This window comes from Zeugodacus cucurbitae, chromosome 6 (assembly GCF_028554725.1).
Source record: "Zeugodacus cucurbitae isolate PBARC_wt_2022May chromosome 6, idZeuCucr1.2, whole genome shotgun sequence".
NCBI lineage: Eukaryota > Metazoa > Arthropoda > Insecta > Diptera > Tephritidae > Zeugodacus > Zeugodacus cucurbitae.
In genome coordinates, this window is record NC_071671.1 from 34605720 (window position 1) to 34623080 (window position 17361).

At 39.5% G+C, this 17361-nt stretch overlaps 1 protein-coding gene across 4 annotated transcripts in view; it reads right to left on the reverse strand.

The window, feature by feature from the left end:
• Positions 1-15260: 15260 nt before the first annotated feature.
• Phm_1 (peptidylglycine alpha-hydroxylating monooxygenase) overlaps positions 15261-17361 on the reverse strand; it is a 114287-nt gene continuing 112186 nt past the window's right edge. For all 4 annotated transcript variants that reach the window (XM_054234298.1, XM_054234299.1, XM_054234300.1 and 1 more), the window contains 2 exons: positions 15632-15970; positions 15261-15567 (listed from right to left, as the gene is read on the reverse strand). In XM_054234298.1, coding sequence (XP_054090273.1) covers positions 15399-15567; positions 15632-15970 — 508 coding nt within the window. In that variant the 3' untranslated portion in view covers positions 15261-15398. The remainder of the gene's footprint in view (positions 15568-15631; positions 15971-17361) is intronic.

Below are 17361 nucleotides of genomic sequence, written 5' to 3' on the forward strand. Positions count from 1 at the left end.
TTCTCGAATATTACTAAGGAGGACAAAATAAAATGGGTAATTCGCTCCTTCAGTCCATTCAAATCTCCCGGTACAGATAAATTTATTCCACCCATGCTACAAAACGCATTACGGCTAGTTGTACCGTGCACTCATGGAGATAGGCTAGGATAGTGTTCATACCAAAGGCAAACTACACGAAGGAGTAGAGGCCTATAAGCTTAACTTCTTTCCTCCTGAACACGCTCTAGGTAGTCGTAGATGTGCATATAAGGAGCGTGGCGTCTTCTGGTAGCTTATGCAAAGGTCGACATGCCTATACAAAAGGCAGGCAAGGAGGAAGGGTATATCCGCTCCTATGGAATCTAGACGGTAAAGACCCCAAAATAGTGGCTTATGCGGACGACATTGCCATCGTAATAACGGGAAAGTGTCTACACACTATTAGCAACATTATGAAGACTACACTTAATACTGTCCACAGGTGGGCAACGCAAGCGGGTCTGGGATTAAATGCGGAGAAGGCCGATCTGCTTTTCTTTACAAGGAAATACAAAATTCCTCAATGCAGGTACCCCTAGTTAAATGGAATGAATCTCTCGCCGAAGGACCGAACTAAGTACCTAGGGGTAGTCTTGGACAGCAAACTGCTATGAAAGCTCAATGTGGAAGAGTGGGTAAGAAAAGCCAGCAATGCCTTGTATGCATGTAGGCAGATGCCTGGAGCAACCTGGGGATTTTCTCCCTATTATGCACTGGTGCTACACAACAATAGTGAGACCGATTCTGGGCTATGGTGAGGTGGAAGGGTCTACGGAAATAAACCTATTGAAAGCCAAAATAGGCGGGACGACAACTGATGGGAGGAGAATTTACATTTAGAACCTCTGAACATAGCTCGGTGGGAAAGGGCCGTCTGGATGGTACCGAATACTTGATCCCAATCTTCAAATGGGAAAGAGAGTTCCGTGTAAACATAGGAAAAGAAAGGTATGGCATCTACATGCAACACACTAAATTTTTATACGGATGGTTCGAAAATGGAAGACAGAGTAGGCGCGGGGATACATTGTTCGGAGTTAGGTGTAAGCCAGCCGTTCAAACTACCGAATTACTGCAGTATATTTCAAGCGGAGGTGTTTGGGAAAGCCGCAGAGTTAGCATCCAGTGCAACAGCCGGTTACTCTAAAGTTAATATCTACGTAGACAGTCAAGCAGCAATCACGGCAATAACCTCGTATCACATCACTGTCAAAAGTGCAAGAGAGCAATGAGATTGCCAAAAGTGGTGTACAACTGTCATACGAAAACTTCCTAACCTACATTGACAAACCCACGCATTGTCTATAAGGTAATTTAGACAGGAGCATTGCATGGAAGATTACAACGCGCTGGAAAAATATACCGGGTGCAAAACAGCTAAAACCATGAGTATATCGGTAGACTAGAAATACACAAAATTCCTACTGTCGCTCGATACAAGAAGCTGAAGGAGTATGGTTGGAGTTCTCACTGTTCACTGTATGTCGGCACACGCCTTTAAAATGTCAAGAACAAGGAAATTAACACTGAACAGTTGAAGTGAACGCAATTTTCGAGGTGCGTGAAATGTGAAATGAAAAAATCCTGCTAAATGTTGCAACTGCGGCGATTCCCATCCTACAAGCTACCGTGGTTGTGTCGTTGCAAAAGAACTACAAAAAATTAGAGACAAAACGAATGGTAACACAGTTGAGGAGAATGTCAATGCTCAGGCGAAAAACACCGTTGCGGACAAAGGAAGGAAGGAAGTAAGACCCCTCCTATCAGCTCGAAAGCTTACATTTGCGCAAATGGCTAAGCAAAGTCAGACAAATACAGTTCAAAAAAGTAGTCCGTTACACATTGTCCGAACGATTAATTTTTAAAATTCAAAAATTATGACTTATACCACACTCCGCACCCAGCAAACTCAGCATGAGGAGGAAGCGCGGTTTTAATTAAAAGTAGTTTATGGGGGATGGGGTCATATGTAGAAGTTCACGCAAGTGAGGAAAGTTTCTGATTGCCATTCACTTGGGAGTGGCCAGGAACGATTCTTTTGCATATGACTCAAGCAGCTCACGACTTCCGGTTTTAGACCAAGTATCCCCTGGGTAGCTAACAGACATCCGTTTGGAGGCGAGCTAAAGTGAGAAGGCGAAGCCCGCTTGTGCGGTTGTGCGTAGGGCTTGGGACCCACCACATAAAAAAATCTCCCCAATGAAAACAAACACCGAGCCTCGGATGAGAAACTCCCCTTTTGATGACGACCCCTGCAAACGTACTAAGGATCATGATTTGAGGGCATGCACCTGGAATGTCCGGACTCTTAATTGGGAAGGTGCCTCTGCCCAGCTGGTTGATGTCCTCATACAACTAAAGGCTGACATCACCGCCGTCCAAGAAGTGCGATGGACGGGACAAGGACGGAAGAAGGTGGGTCCTTGTGACATCTACTACAGCGGCCATATAAAGGAGCGCAAATTTGGTGTTGGATTTGTGGTGGGAGAGAGACTCCGTCGCCGAGTCCTGGCATTCACCCCGGTGGATGAACGTCTAGCCACAATCCGCATAAAAGCGAGGTTCTTCAACATATCGCTGATTTGCGCCCACGCCCCAACGGAAGAGAAGGACGATGTGACCAAAGACGCTTTCTATGAGCGCCTAGAACGCACCTATGAGCGCTGCCCCCGCCACGATGTCAAAATCGTGCTTGGCGATTTTAACGCCAGGGTGGGTAAAGAAGGTGTCTTTGGCACAACAGTCGGAAAATTCAGCCTCCATGACGAAACATCGCCAAACGGCCTGAGGCTGATCGACTTCGCTGGGGCCCGAAATATGGTTGTCTGTAGTACCAGATTCCAGCATAAAAAAATTCATCAAGCAACGTGGCTGTCCCCTGATCGAAACACGCGCAACCAAATCGATCACGTTGTGATAGACGGAAGACATGTCTCCAGTGTTTTAGACGTGCGTACGCTCCGAGGACCAAACATTGACTCGGACCATTATCTAGTAGCAGCAAAGATACGCACTCGCCTCTGTGCAGCAAAGAACGCCCGTCAACAAACACAAGGAAGGTTCGCCGTCGAAAAGCTGCAATCACAACCGACAGCCGAACGATTTTCTACTCGACTTGCACTCCTGCTCTCTGAGAGCACTCATCAGCATCTCGATATAAGGGAGCTGTGGAACGGCATCTCAAACTCATTGCATACCGCTGCAGCCGAAACAATTGGTCTACGGCAACGCCAAAAAACCAGTTGGTACGATGAGAATTGTCGTTCCGCAGTGGAGAGAAAACAGACTGCCTACCTCGCAACGTTGCGATCGACCACAACACGTTCGGGGTGGGATAGATATCGAGAACTGAAGAGGGAAGCGAGACGCATTTGCAGACGTAAAAAGAAAGAGGCCGAAATGCGTGAGTATGAAAAGCTTGAAAAGCTGGCCGACATGGGTAATGCTCGAAAATTTTATGAAAAGATGAGGCGATTAACAGAAGGTTTCAAGACCGGAGCATTATCATGTAGGGACCGAGAAGGTAATCTGGTAGCGGATGTCCAGAGCACACTGGGATTATGGAGGGAACACTTCTCCGACCTGCTCAATGGCAGTGAAAGTACAACACCAGGAGATGGCGAACCCGATTCCCCAATCGATGACGATGGAATAGATGTTCCATTACCCGACCATGAAGAAATTCGAATAGCAATTACCCGCTTGAAGAACAACAAAGCGGCGGGGGCCGATGGATTACCGGCCGAGCTATTCAAATACGGCGGCGAAGAACTGATAAGGTGCATGCATCAGCTTCTTTGTAGAATATGGTCGGAAGAAAGCATGCCTGACGATTGGAATCTTAGTGTGCTCTGCCCAATCCATAAGAAGGGAGACCCCACAATCTGCGCCAACTACCGTGGTATAAGTCTCCTCAATATCGCATATAAGGTTTTGTCGAGCGTATTGTGTGAAAGACTAAAGCCCACCGTCAACGAACTGATTGGACCTTATCAGTGTGGCTTTAGACCTGGAAAATCCACAATGGACCAGATATTCACCATGCGCCAAATCTTGGAAAAGACCCGAGAGAGAAGAATCGATACTCACCATCTTTTTATCGATTTTAAAGCTGCCTTCGATAGCACGAAAAGGAGCTGCCTTTATGCCGCGATGTCTGAATTTGGTATCCCTGCAAAACTAATACGGCTATGTAAGCTGACGTTGAGCAACACCAAAAGCTCCGTCAGGATCGGGAAGGACCTCTCCGAGCCGTTCGATACCAAACGAGGCTTCAGACAAGGTGACTCACTATCGTGCGACTTCTTCAATCTATTGCTGGAAAAAATAATACGAGCTGCAGAACTAAATAGAGAGGGTACAATCTTCTACAAGAGTGTACAGCTCCTGGCGTATGCCGATGATATTGATATCATCGGAAGCAACAACCGCGCCGTTTGTTCTGCGTTTTCCAGACTAGATAAAAAAGCGAAGCGTATGGGTCTGGTGGTGAATGAGGACAAGACGAAATATCTCCTGTCATCAAACAAACAGTCGGCGCACTCGCGTCTTGGCTCCCACGTCACTGTTGACAGTCATAACTTTGAAGTTGTAGATAATTTCGTTTATCTGGGAACCAGCATTAACAACACCAACAATGTCAGCCTTGAAATCCAACGCAGAATCACTCTTGCCAACAGGTGCTACTTTGGACTGAGTAGGCAATTGAAAAGTAAAGTCCTCTCTCGACGAACCAAAATCAAACTCTATAAGTCGCTCATTATTCCCGTCCTGATGTATGGCGCTGAAGCGTGGACGATGACAACATCCGATGAGACGACTCTTGGGGTTTTCGAGAGAAAGGTTTTGCGCAAGATTTTTGGTCCTCTAAACATTGGCAACGGCGAATACCGCAGGCGATGGAACGATGAGCTGTACGATTTATACGACGACATTGACATAGTTCAGCGAATAAAAAGACAGCGGCTACGCTGGCTAGGTCATGTTGTACGGATGGAAGAAAACACTCCAGCTCTGAAAGTATTCGATGCAGTACCCGCTGGAGGAAGCCGCGGAAGAGGACGACCTCCACTCCGGTGGAAAGACCAAGTGCAAAGTGACCTGGCTTCACTTGGTGTTTCCAATTGGCGCCAAAAAGCAAAAAGGAGGAATGAGTGGCGCGCTCTGGTGGATTCGGCTATAATCGCTTAAAGCGGTTCCTACGCCAAATATATATATATTATTAGCTACTGCAATTTCAGTAAAAATGCACAGTCAGTCATTATACTTAATTGCTCTATATAGCCCACCCAGGCATGATATTTATACGAGTTTATTCAAAAAATATGACGGAAAAATACATCATAGGTGGTAACTTTAATGCAAAACACACTCATTGGGGATAACGTTTAACTGCAACCAAAGGTCAAGCACTTCTGAAAGCTATAGAAGTAATTGGATGCAATGTTATTTCGACAGTGAGATCCACTAATTGGCCTGCAGATACTAGGAAATTACCAGATCAATTTACGTATTGAATATAGCTCAGATTTAAGGTCTAATCATTCACCTGTGTTACTAACTTTATGTAAAAATCAGTAAGTTCGTCCGGCCCGTGTTCTTTATCTAATAAACATACTAATTGGTATAAATTTAAGACTATGAATAAAGTCGATTTTAAGCTAAAGCGCATATCGACAGATGCTGACTTAGATTGTGAAGTTAACCTTTCACAAAAGTAATTCAAAATGCTGCGTGGACAGTACACCGAATATTCGAGTGAATCTAAGCGGAGAAATATTCCCAAATAACATCTTAGATGGTATCCATAAAAAACGCAAACTTCGACGAAGATGGCAGCAAACTAGGTCGGCTGCTCTCAAAACAGAGTTTAATAGATGTCCAGCGGAACTAAGAACAAAAATCAAACAGTTTAAAAACTATTCCTTCAAAACGTATTTGTCCAAACTCACTGTTGATAAAACAACCGATTATTCGCTCTGGAAAGCTGCAAGGAATATTAATAAACAAATAAAACATGTCGCACCAATGACACAAAACGAATGCACAAAAAGCTGCAGTATGTAATTTGCAAATAATTTGAGAAACACATTTACACCTAACAATGGACGAGAGCTAAACTGTGAAAATAGTTGGTTGTATCCACTTGACAGCATTTCTCCAATTACTAGTAAAGAAATTAAAAGTCTTATCCGGAGAAATATTACGCAATCTACCAAAGAAAAAAAGTTTAAACATTGTAAACAGTGCATTATAAGCCGGGTAAACCATTACATGATGTCACATCTTATAGACCAATATCGCTGCTGCCAGCTCTATCGAAAGTCTTCGAGAATGTTCTCACAAAGATGCTCAAATCAATAATAGATCGAAAACACCTTATACCAGTACATCAGTTCAGCTTTCGTGATCATCATTCAACAATTGACCAGGTACACCGAATCGCTAATTTCTTAGATGTGTCTCAGGCTTTTGATAGAGTTTGACATTCGGGTCTAGTGCTGAAATTTAAATGCATGTTACCCAAACAATATTGCGAAATAATTGCTTCCTACCTAAAAGATAGATACATTCGCATAAAACAAGAGAAGCGTGTGTTCCCCAGGGAAGCGTGCTGGGGCCAAGCAAGTTGTTTATCGACAAATAGATAGAAGCTTTACTTGCTTTTTACAAGTGATATCCCCACTGACTCAAGTTATGTGACAGCGACATTGCTGATGACACAGCCCTGTTAGCAGAAGGAGAGTCAACCTCAGTATCTACCCTTCGAGTGCAAACAGCAGTCAATGCAATTACTAAATGGGCTTCCAAAAAATCATCATACCATCCCATTTATATAAATGGTACTTCTATACCACATCACAATAATGCTAAACTTCGCTGGAAAGAGCATATAAAAAAAGGCGTTAGCTTGATTTACCATCTAGTCGGTAGGAGATCCACGCTTTCAATCGAAAACAAGCTGTTTATATATAATCAAGTACAAAAATACCAATTTGGGCCTATGGAGCTCAACTATGGGGTTGCTCTTTAGACTTAGCAAGGCAACTGTAGCAGCAAATGAATTTCTCTAGCATTTAGCTTTTAATTATTATTTTTAACCTATTAATTGAACTGTTGTTAGTATATAATCATTGTATACTAGGTACAATTGTAATAAAAATAGTAATAAGGTATAAGAGAAACAATGGAGCATCTCTTGTGCGCTTGCCCTGCATTGTCAAAGCAACGTCTCCAACATTTTGAAGCCCCACAGTACGAGAATCTGGTTGAGTTAATTCCTGAACCAATTACACTGATTTTTACACTACACACTTTTAGAAGGAAACAATTCCCTCTGAATTACATTGAAATATCTGAAATATTTACCGATGTTTTCGGTGAAAAATTACCCTAAGTGGATATCAGGGACATTGAAAAGTTATAGTCCCATCTCGATTTTTCCACAAGTGATGTCACAATTCAAATACAATATTTGTTTATTCCGATATTTTCATTGGTTCCTAATGTATATGTATATTACAAAGTGAAGGAATCAGATGGAATTCAAAATTAGGTTATATGGGAAGTAGGCGTGATTGTGAACCAATTTCGCCCAATTTTAAGAAAATAGTATATACCGTAATTGGTATACTCATAGGTGCGCGACGTCTTCTTCTGCAAAATTTAATGTTTCTTGGGTTTTCCGTTAGTGAGTTAACGAACTTTCAGTAATTTATATAATATATAACAGTATATCTACCAAAATTATTATACTATGTGCAACATGTTGCGAGGGTATAAATACAGTAGTTTTCTGAAATAACGAACACATTAATTGTCAGCACTGTTCGTTACATCGAATTTTTCTTTAATTCGAGTACTCACTTAGAGGTATGGTTTTCAATAAAAATTATTTTTAAATCATATATATATGTATATCTATATACGTAAATTGCAGTTTAATAAATTGTTTTATTAATTATTTGTTAAAAATTAAAAACCATAACAAAACAATTATAATCCAAAAAATTCTTCCAAAATGAACCAATTCTGACATTTATACTTCTATTTGGTGCTGACCAATAATTTTAAGCTTAAAATTAATGAGCAAAAATGCAAGCATGTTACATTTTCTCTAAGGCCAGAAACATGTCGGACAATTAAAATAAACAATGTATTAATACCCCAAGCGAATGAAGTAACTTATCTTGGGATTCACCTGGATCGAAGGCTTACGTGGCGGAAACATATAGCGAGTAATGTAACTTGCATGAAGTTAAGAGCAGCAAATTTAAATTGGCTTCTAAACAAAAATTCTAAACTTAGTCTAGACAACAAAGTCCTGTTATACAATGCAATCATAAAACCGATTTGGATGTATGGTATTCAACTGTGGGGTACGACCTGTGCAACCAACATTGATATAATTCAGAGATTCCAATCTAAAATGCTTAGAACAATAACGGGTTCACCATGGTACATGCGTAATGAAAATATCCATAAGGATCTTGATATTCCTATGGTAAAGAAGGAAATAGAGGACAGCAGAAAGAAATATATTTCTAAACTTCGTGAACATCCAAACCCATTGGCAAACGCCTTGGTACATTCCAATCAAACTCGTTTAAAAAGAAGAGATCTACCTGCCTACTAAAGAGCAACGTTCTGCCAAAAAGCTCAAACACATTCTTGAGCTTACTTAGTTGTAAATAGATTTAAGATTTTAATACTTATTGTTAGGCTTTAAACAAAGCAGATTCAATAAATAAAGAAATATTGAAAAAAAAAATTAAATTAATTTAAAATTTTTTTCACTTTGCAAATTTTTTTTTAATTCAAGTTTTATTTTTAATTCTGGTTCGATTTGCTTGTTCGTTATAAACGGTTTTCGTTAAAACGAATATTGGTTATTTCGGAAAACTACTCTATATATAAAATTGTATTTATTTGATAGGAAATCAATTATCTAACATATTTGACACATTTCTAAGTCTATCATTAACACGGTCATGTAAAAATTAATATTTTTTTATACTCTCGCAAAACAAATTGGTAAGAGAGTGGTGTAGTTTTTTTTCAAATAACGGTTGTTTGTAAGTCATAAAATTAAACGAGTTAGATATAGGGTTATATACATATATATAAAAGATCAGGGTGACGAGACGAGTCAAAATCCGAATGTCTGTCTGTCCGTCCGTCCGTGTAACGGATAACTTGAGTAAAAATTTAGATATCTTGACGAAACTTGGCACATATGTTCCTTGGGACTTGGGACTTTATAATATATACATAAGGAACGAAATAAAACTTTACACAAATACTGTATATGAATGATGGCATTACTTGTGAAAAAATTGTCGAAATCGCACTATAACTTTTCAATGCCTCGGATATCGAATATGAAGAACTTAATTCCTTAGTGTAATTTTTCACCGATAATATCGGTAAACCGAATATGTGGGTCAAATTGTGTATTATCTTAATAAAAATATAGCAATAAAAAACTTTTCTTACTTGTTAATGTTCATGATGTTGAAAGTACTACAACCTCCGATAATTTTTTTGTATAATTACTCATAATACTCTTTAGCAGAGCCCTTTGGAAATTTATAATTATAATCGATTACTATGTATGTATAAGCAAGCACAAGGGAGTGGTAATCGACTGTTTATTTTTGAATTAAGTCGCGATCTGTGGTTGCTTGAATTGTAATAAACAATATATTAATTTTATGAGTGAATATATATATATATATATATATTTGGCGTAGGAACCGCTTTAAGCGATTATAGCCGAATCCACCAGAGCGCGCCACTCATTCCTCCTTTTTGCTTTTTGGCGCCAACTGGAAACACCAAGTGAAGCCAGGTCACTTTGCACTTGGTCTTTCCACCGGAGTGGAGGTCGTCCTCCAGCGGGTACTGCTTCGAATACTTTCAGAGCTGGAGTGTTTTCTTCCATCCGTACAACATGACCTAGCCAGCGTAGCCGCTGTCTTTTTATTCGCTAAACTATGTCAATGTCGTCGTATAAATCGTACAGCTTATCGTTCCATCGTCTGCGGTATTCGCCGTTGCCAATGTTTAGAGGACCATAAATCTTGCGCAAAACCTTTCTCTCGAAAACCCCAAGAGTCGTCTCATCGGATGTTGTCATCGTCCACGCTTCAGCGCCATACATCAGGACGGGAATAATGAGCGACGTATAGAGTTTGATTTTGGTTCGTCGAGAGAGGACTTTACTTTTCAATTGCCTACTCAGTCCAAAGTAGCACCTGTTGGCAAGAGTGATTCTGCGTTGGATTTCAAGGCTGACATTGTTGGTGTTGTTAATGCTGGTTCCCAGATAAACGAAATTATCTACAACTTCAAAGTTATGACTGTCAACAGTGACGTGGGAGCCAAGACGCGAGTGCGCCGACTGTTTGTTTGATGACAGGAGATATTTCGTCTTGTCCTCATTCACCACCAGACCCATACGCTTAGCTTCTTTATCTAGTCTGGAAAACGCAGAACAAACGGCGCGGTTGTTGCTTCCGATGATATCAATATCATCGGCATACGCCAGGAGCTGTACACTCTTGTAGAAGATTGTACCCTCTCTATTTAGTTCTGCAGCTCGTATTATTTTTTCCAGCAATAGATTGAAGAAGTCGCACGATAGTGAGTCACCCTGTCTGAAGCCTCGTTTGGTATCGAACGGCTCGGTGAGGTCCTTCCCGATCCTGACGGAGCTTTTGGTGTTGCTCAACGTCAGCTTACATAGCCGTATTAGTTTTGCAGGGATACCAAATTCAGACATCGCGGCATAAAGGCAGTGAGTGAATATAGCGCTCATAATATATAATTGAGGAATTTACCAAAAAATAGTGATTGTCGCGTTCCATTGTAGAGTGGCGATGGGTGCATCATATGAATGTGCTATCGAGCGTATATAAAGTAATTTTCATCAAAACCAACGTGTGAGAAATTTATTCATCTGATTACATGAAGCATACTGGATGAAATTATCTGCGAAATTAAGAGATACAAATACTACTCAGTTTCATTGGATTCTACTACAGACACATATATATATCGCATGTAGAACAACTTACTGTAGTAATGCGCTATGTTCTACAATCTGAGTAATTCGCACAAAGCTGACTTAAGAGAGCGTGGACATTAATATCAAACATTGGATTGGAAATACATGCGCGCACGAATCAAGCCAATAAATAAGTCTGCAGAATTTATTCCCTGTCTTACACATTCACTAAATTTAGTTGGTAAGTACGCTGCAGACTGCATTACAAATGTACAACTTTTCTTCGATTTCGTTGAAAACCTCTACACATTTTTTTTTTATAAGTTACAAAAGGAAATAATTACGTGGAACAGAATTCTGGAATGCTTGCAAGTGACTAGTGATTCAAGGTCAAGTAAGCAGAATACAAATATTGTTATTGATAGAAAGAAACAAGAGCCTCTGGAACTGCAATATTATAAACTTTTATTACATAATTCCTTAGAGTCGTATTTCCCAAACGTAGAAATTTCCTTGCCCACTTACTTGTCTCTTTCGAATGTTTTTTGTTTCAACGTTAAAACGTATTCAAAATTAGTTATCTCTAAATTTGCCCATATTATATCCAGAAAAGTTTACAGTTTTGTTTAATTTAATAACCTTTACTTGAGAACCTATATTCTATTTCGATTGTTTTTTGTTTCAACGTAAAAACGTATTACAAATTAGTTATCTCTAAATTTGCCCATATTATATCCAGAAAAGTTTACAGTTTTGTTTAATTTAATAACCTTTACCTATATTAAACCAAGGGCCAAGAGATAATTCAATTTTTTCATGTTGCTTTTTTCAGCAATAACGACACATTTAACTTATGGCAGCGAAATTGATTTATATTTTTCACAAATAACGTCATAATTCAAAGTGGATCACGTATTATTGAATACAGGCTATGTTCAAGGTGGATTTCTAATTACTTAACTGACAAATCAAAAATTCCGGATGTGACAATGGCAGTTGATAGAACTCACCGAAAAACGAAGTACCAATGAAAAATGGACCCCTGCAAACGTTTTAAGGATTATGATTTTAGGACATGCACCTGGAATGTCCGGACCCTTAGTTGGGAAAGTACCTCTGCCCAGCTGGTTGATGTCCTCATACGACTAAAGGCTGACATCACCACCATCCAAGAAGTGCGATGGACGAGACAAGGGCGGAAGAATTTGGGTCCTTGTGACATCTACTACAGCGGCCATATAAAGGAGCGCAAAGGATTTGTGGTGGGAGAGAGACTCCATCGCCGAGTCCTGGCATTCAACCCGGTGGATGAACGTCTAGCCACAATCCGCATAAAAGCGAGAATCTTCAATATATCTCTTATTTGAGCCCACGTCTCGACGGAAGAGAAGGATGATGTGATCAAAGATATCTTCTATGAGCGCCTAGAACGTACCTTGAGCGCTTGGCGATTTTAACGCTAGTGGGTGGGTAAAGAAGGTGTCTTTGGCACAACAGTCGGAAAATTCAGCCTCCATGATGAAACATCGCCAAACGGTGATGTTGTGATAGACCAAAGTCCTGTCTCCAGTGTTTTAGACGTGCGTATGCTCCGAGGACCAAATATAGACTTGGACAATTATCTGGTAGTAGCGATGATACGCTCCCGCCTCTGTGCAGGAAAGAACGCCTTCAACAAAAACAAGGAAGGTTCGACGCCGAAATGCTGCAATCGCATCAACTCACTGCGTACTGCTCCTGTCGAAACAATTGGATATCGACAACGGCAAAAACGAGCTACGACACATGCGGTATGGGATAGATATCGAGAGCTGAAGAGGGAAGCGAGAAGAAAGCATGCCAAATCTTGGAGAAGACCCGTGAAAAGAGGATCGGCACACTCCACTTTTTTGTCGATTTTAAAGCTCCTTTCCGCGATGTCTGAATTTGGTATCCCCGCAAAACTAATACAGCTGTGTAAGTTGACGTTGAGCAACACCAACAGCTCCGTTATGATTGGGAAGGACATCTCCAGGGCGTTCGATACCAAACGAGGTTCAAGACAAGGTGACAAGGTGTGACTTCTTAACTTGAAGCTGGAAAAAATAATACGAGCTGCAGAGCTAAATAGAGAACGTACAGGCTGACTTCATAAACGCAGTTTGCAATGCAACACTGCAAACAGATGCGTTTACGTGGCAAAGTAATACTTCACTGCAACACTGTTTTGTAAAATAACAATGACATTTTAAACGTTTATGAACGCAAAATTGGTTCGCCGAACATCGTTTGTTGTGTTTAATTAAATTATTGTGAAATGAATCTACACCAATCCTGCGCTTTTGTTTTGCAAAGGGCTTTAGGGCTGAAACAAAAAATACAAGCAACACCACATTAATTAAATATATATTAAATAAAAGAAAGCGCCGAGCTATTACATTACTAATGAATCGCGATTCAAAAAGAAGGATTCCTGAAACCTCAAATTTTTGCAAAACCATTGATATTATGCAAGATGACGTGTTTTACTCGCACTTTCGTATGACGAAGATCACATTTAAAGTATTTGCTACTAAATGTTATTATTTATAAAAAATAATTCATATTTTTGATTAAAGATATAACAGAGCATGATAAATCATTGGTGGCCTCCGCACACAACAGGACGAATTGGAATTTCATTGGAAAAATCATTACAAATAACGATTTTGGCAACAATTGCTCTTTTAGAGACGTCAGCGATTTTTTTTTTAAATAATAAAGATGATCTGACGCTTAAAGGGAGATGTTATAAAATTTTCAAAGACTGCAGCTGAACAAAAGAAAATCAGTGAAGAATTTTCAATTCTGCGCTTCAATCCATTCCCCTTTGTTCTTCACAACCAATCAAAGATAAAATCAGTTATCACAACCGAAAGGGAACATACTCAATCCTTGCTCAAGTAAATGTTTAAAGTTTTTTACCCTAACTTATAATTTTTTAAGTTGAATACTTTTTTGCAAGGCAGTCGCATGAAATTCATAGATGTATTTATTGGTTGCCCTGGTGCATGCCATGACGCATCGGTATGGCAAATGAGTTCTATCAGGAAGGCCATAATTAATAAAGAAATTAATATTTACCAATTACCTTTTTTTGGGCGATGGAGGTTATCCGTTGGAAAAGTTTATTATGGCACCTTATCGTGATAACGGATTCTTAACACCAATGCAAATGAAGTATAATTAATTTCTAAGCTCAACTCGTGTTGTTGTGGAACAGGCATTTGGCGTTTTAAAAAAGAAATCTAGAATACTAAAATATATTGTAGTTCAACGTCCATATATGCCAAAATTAATAACAATGGCATGTATGATAATTCATATAACTACAATCATTATAATATTATGTGAATTAAGACTAAAATAAAAATTTCTTGTATAAAAATTTAACTTACCATAATATGTCCGTCATTTCAACCGCCAAAAAAATCACAAACAAAAACAATGCACAAATTCGACATCTGTTGCGCATTGAAAAGAGTTGCCAACTCAAGGCAATGACAATAATAAGGCAAAGGCATTTGTGAACTCTATGCATTCCAGTGTTGCATTGCGTTTATGAAGTCAGCCACAATCTTCTATAAGAGTGTACAGCTTGGGCGTACGCCGATGATATTGATACCATCAGAAGCAACAACCGCGACGTTTGTTCTGCTTTTTCCCGCCTGGATAAGGAATCGAAGCGAGTGGGTCTTAAGGTGAATGAGAACAATACGAAATATCTCCGTAGACAATTTCGTATACCTGGGAACCAGCATCAACCACACGAACAATGTCAGCATCGAAATCCAGCACATAATCACTCTTGCTGCTTTGGACTGAGCGGGCAATTGAAAAATAAAGTCTTCTGTCGACGAACCAAAATCAAACTCTACAAGGCGCTTATTATTCCCGTCCTACTTTATGAATATTGGCAACGGCTAATTCCGCAGACGATGGAACGATGAGCTGTACGAGTTATACGACGACATTGACATAGTTCAGCGAATAAAAAGACAGTGGCTACGCTGGCTAGGTCATGTTGTCCGAATGGAGGAAGACAGTCCAGCTTTGAAAGTGTTTGATGCAGTACCCGCCGGAGGAAGCCGAGGAAGGGGAAGGCCTCCACTCCCTATACTTCTCCTCGAATTCGGGTCGGGATAGTCGTTATAACAGCAACAACTTATGCCTAACCTTCTTGTGGATTTATTAAAAATAAAGGACTTCGAAGTATGAGCAAGCCAATATGTATTATTTTTATTCCAGAAATACATATATACATACACTTTATTTATATACAATGACGTTCAACAATTATTAAATATTTACAATTCAGAAAATAAAATTATTACTATTTTTTCCGATAGATTCACAATGTACTGGCTTCTATATTTGGAATGTTATTAAGCCCAACGTCTGGATTGCTCCAATAGTAGTTAGGTGGTCCTTGACTAAAACAATATTTCATATTAAGAGGTTCATCATTCTCAACATAATACATCAAATAAAAATTGCACATTTCATCCTCATTAGTAGCTCTGTAAATGGGAATTTTTATACAAATATGTATGAATATTTATTCAAAAATTTTTGTCTTTTTACCCAATTTCAGTAATTCTGTTCCGATGGCTAATCATTGTACATCTTGCTGCAAGATAATCCCCGATTACAATAGGGTCGCTGTTTTCAACTGGGTAAAACATTTGTGGAGTTAAGGGATCTCTCTTCCCTAAGAGTGTCCATTGATGGCTACCGTGTTCGTCAGTGCGGACTCTATACCCGGATACAACTTTTCCAAGGCTATGTGTGTGAGTCCGATAAGCAATCGGGTGTAATGTTTTATTTTCATTTATTTCACAAGCTGTCTCCATGTGTTCAAGTGAATTTGGGGGAATATGTCCCGCAGTGCCCAGGAGCAGAACTCCAGCCAGCTTTTTCAAACTGTAGAAATAAACACAGATATTTACATACCCAATAAATAAATATACACATATAAAGTACTGACTATTAAAAATAGATAATGATTTATGAACAAATAATTAATGAAAAAATTCGTGTCAAGAAATCATACAAATTACTTAAATTACTCTTAATTAGTAATAAATTATTATAACACTATTAAAAATTATGGTACTAAATAGTATTATTCATACACAACATCATATCAGTAAGTCTTGCTTACGTCCTGAAAGGCTGAAGCAAACATATCACAAAAGGGAATAGAGAATGCAAAATCAACAGTCAGGATCAAGTACACCCGCCCTTCTCTCACTGACAGCGAGCGCGCGCTCTATTGTTTATAGGAAATATTCTTATTAATTATAGTGTGCAATCTACACCCCATTGGGTTAGGGGCGGTAAAATTTACCGGGGGTAAGGAATGCCTGTCATAAGAGGCGACATGTTTACTGATAATTTGACAAACAATTTGGAAACATTGAGCTTGGGCTAGCGGTTGAGGCATTCTGTTATTGAAGAGGTACAGCCTCAGTTGATTTAATCCACACTTGGGCTATGGTCCTGGCTCTGAACACGAATTTCTTTGGAGCGACGAAAATAAGATAAATAGGCTGAGTTGAGATGGAAAAACAATTATACGTCGATCACAAGTTAATGTCCTTAACCCTAGTTTAACTAAAAATGTTTCTAACCCTAGATAGACCACCTGCTTGATGGTCTAATTCGCGATTTCTTGGTATGGCGTTGTGCAAATTGCTCACATAAAATGTAAAATGTCAAAAACTGGGCGAATGTATGTATCGCAGTTGAGAACAATTAATTAAGAATAGTAGATATAGTCAAAATACTGCCCAAGTCAACAATTTCATGTCATTTATTAAACATTTGTATACTTTTTTCATATTTTTGTATTTTTTTTTAATTGTGCTATTTATGTGTCCCAGCTTTTTCGTGGGATATAGATGTTTTTGTGTTTTCATGATATGAAAGTGTATATATTTGGCGTAGACACCGCCTACTAGATTACTGCCGAATCCAACAGAGCTATTTGGCGCCAACAGTATATACCAAGTGAAACCAGTTCGCTTTCCATCCAGAGGTCTATCCAACGGAGTGGAGGTCTTCCTCTTCCGCGGTAACTGCATCGAACACATTCAAAGCTTGTGTGTTTTCGTCCATTCGAACAGCATGACCTTGCCAGCGTAGCCGATGTCTTTTTATTCGCTGAAGTATGTCTATGTCGTCGTACAACTCGTACAGCTCATCGTTTCATCGTCTGCGGTATTCGCCGTGGCCAATGTTCTGAGAACCAGAAATCTTCCACAAAACCTTTCTCTCTAAAACTTCCACGCTTATGCACCATATATCAGGAC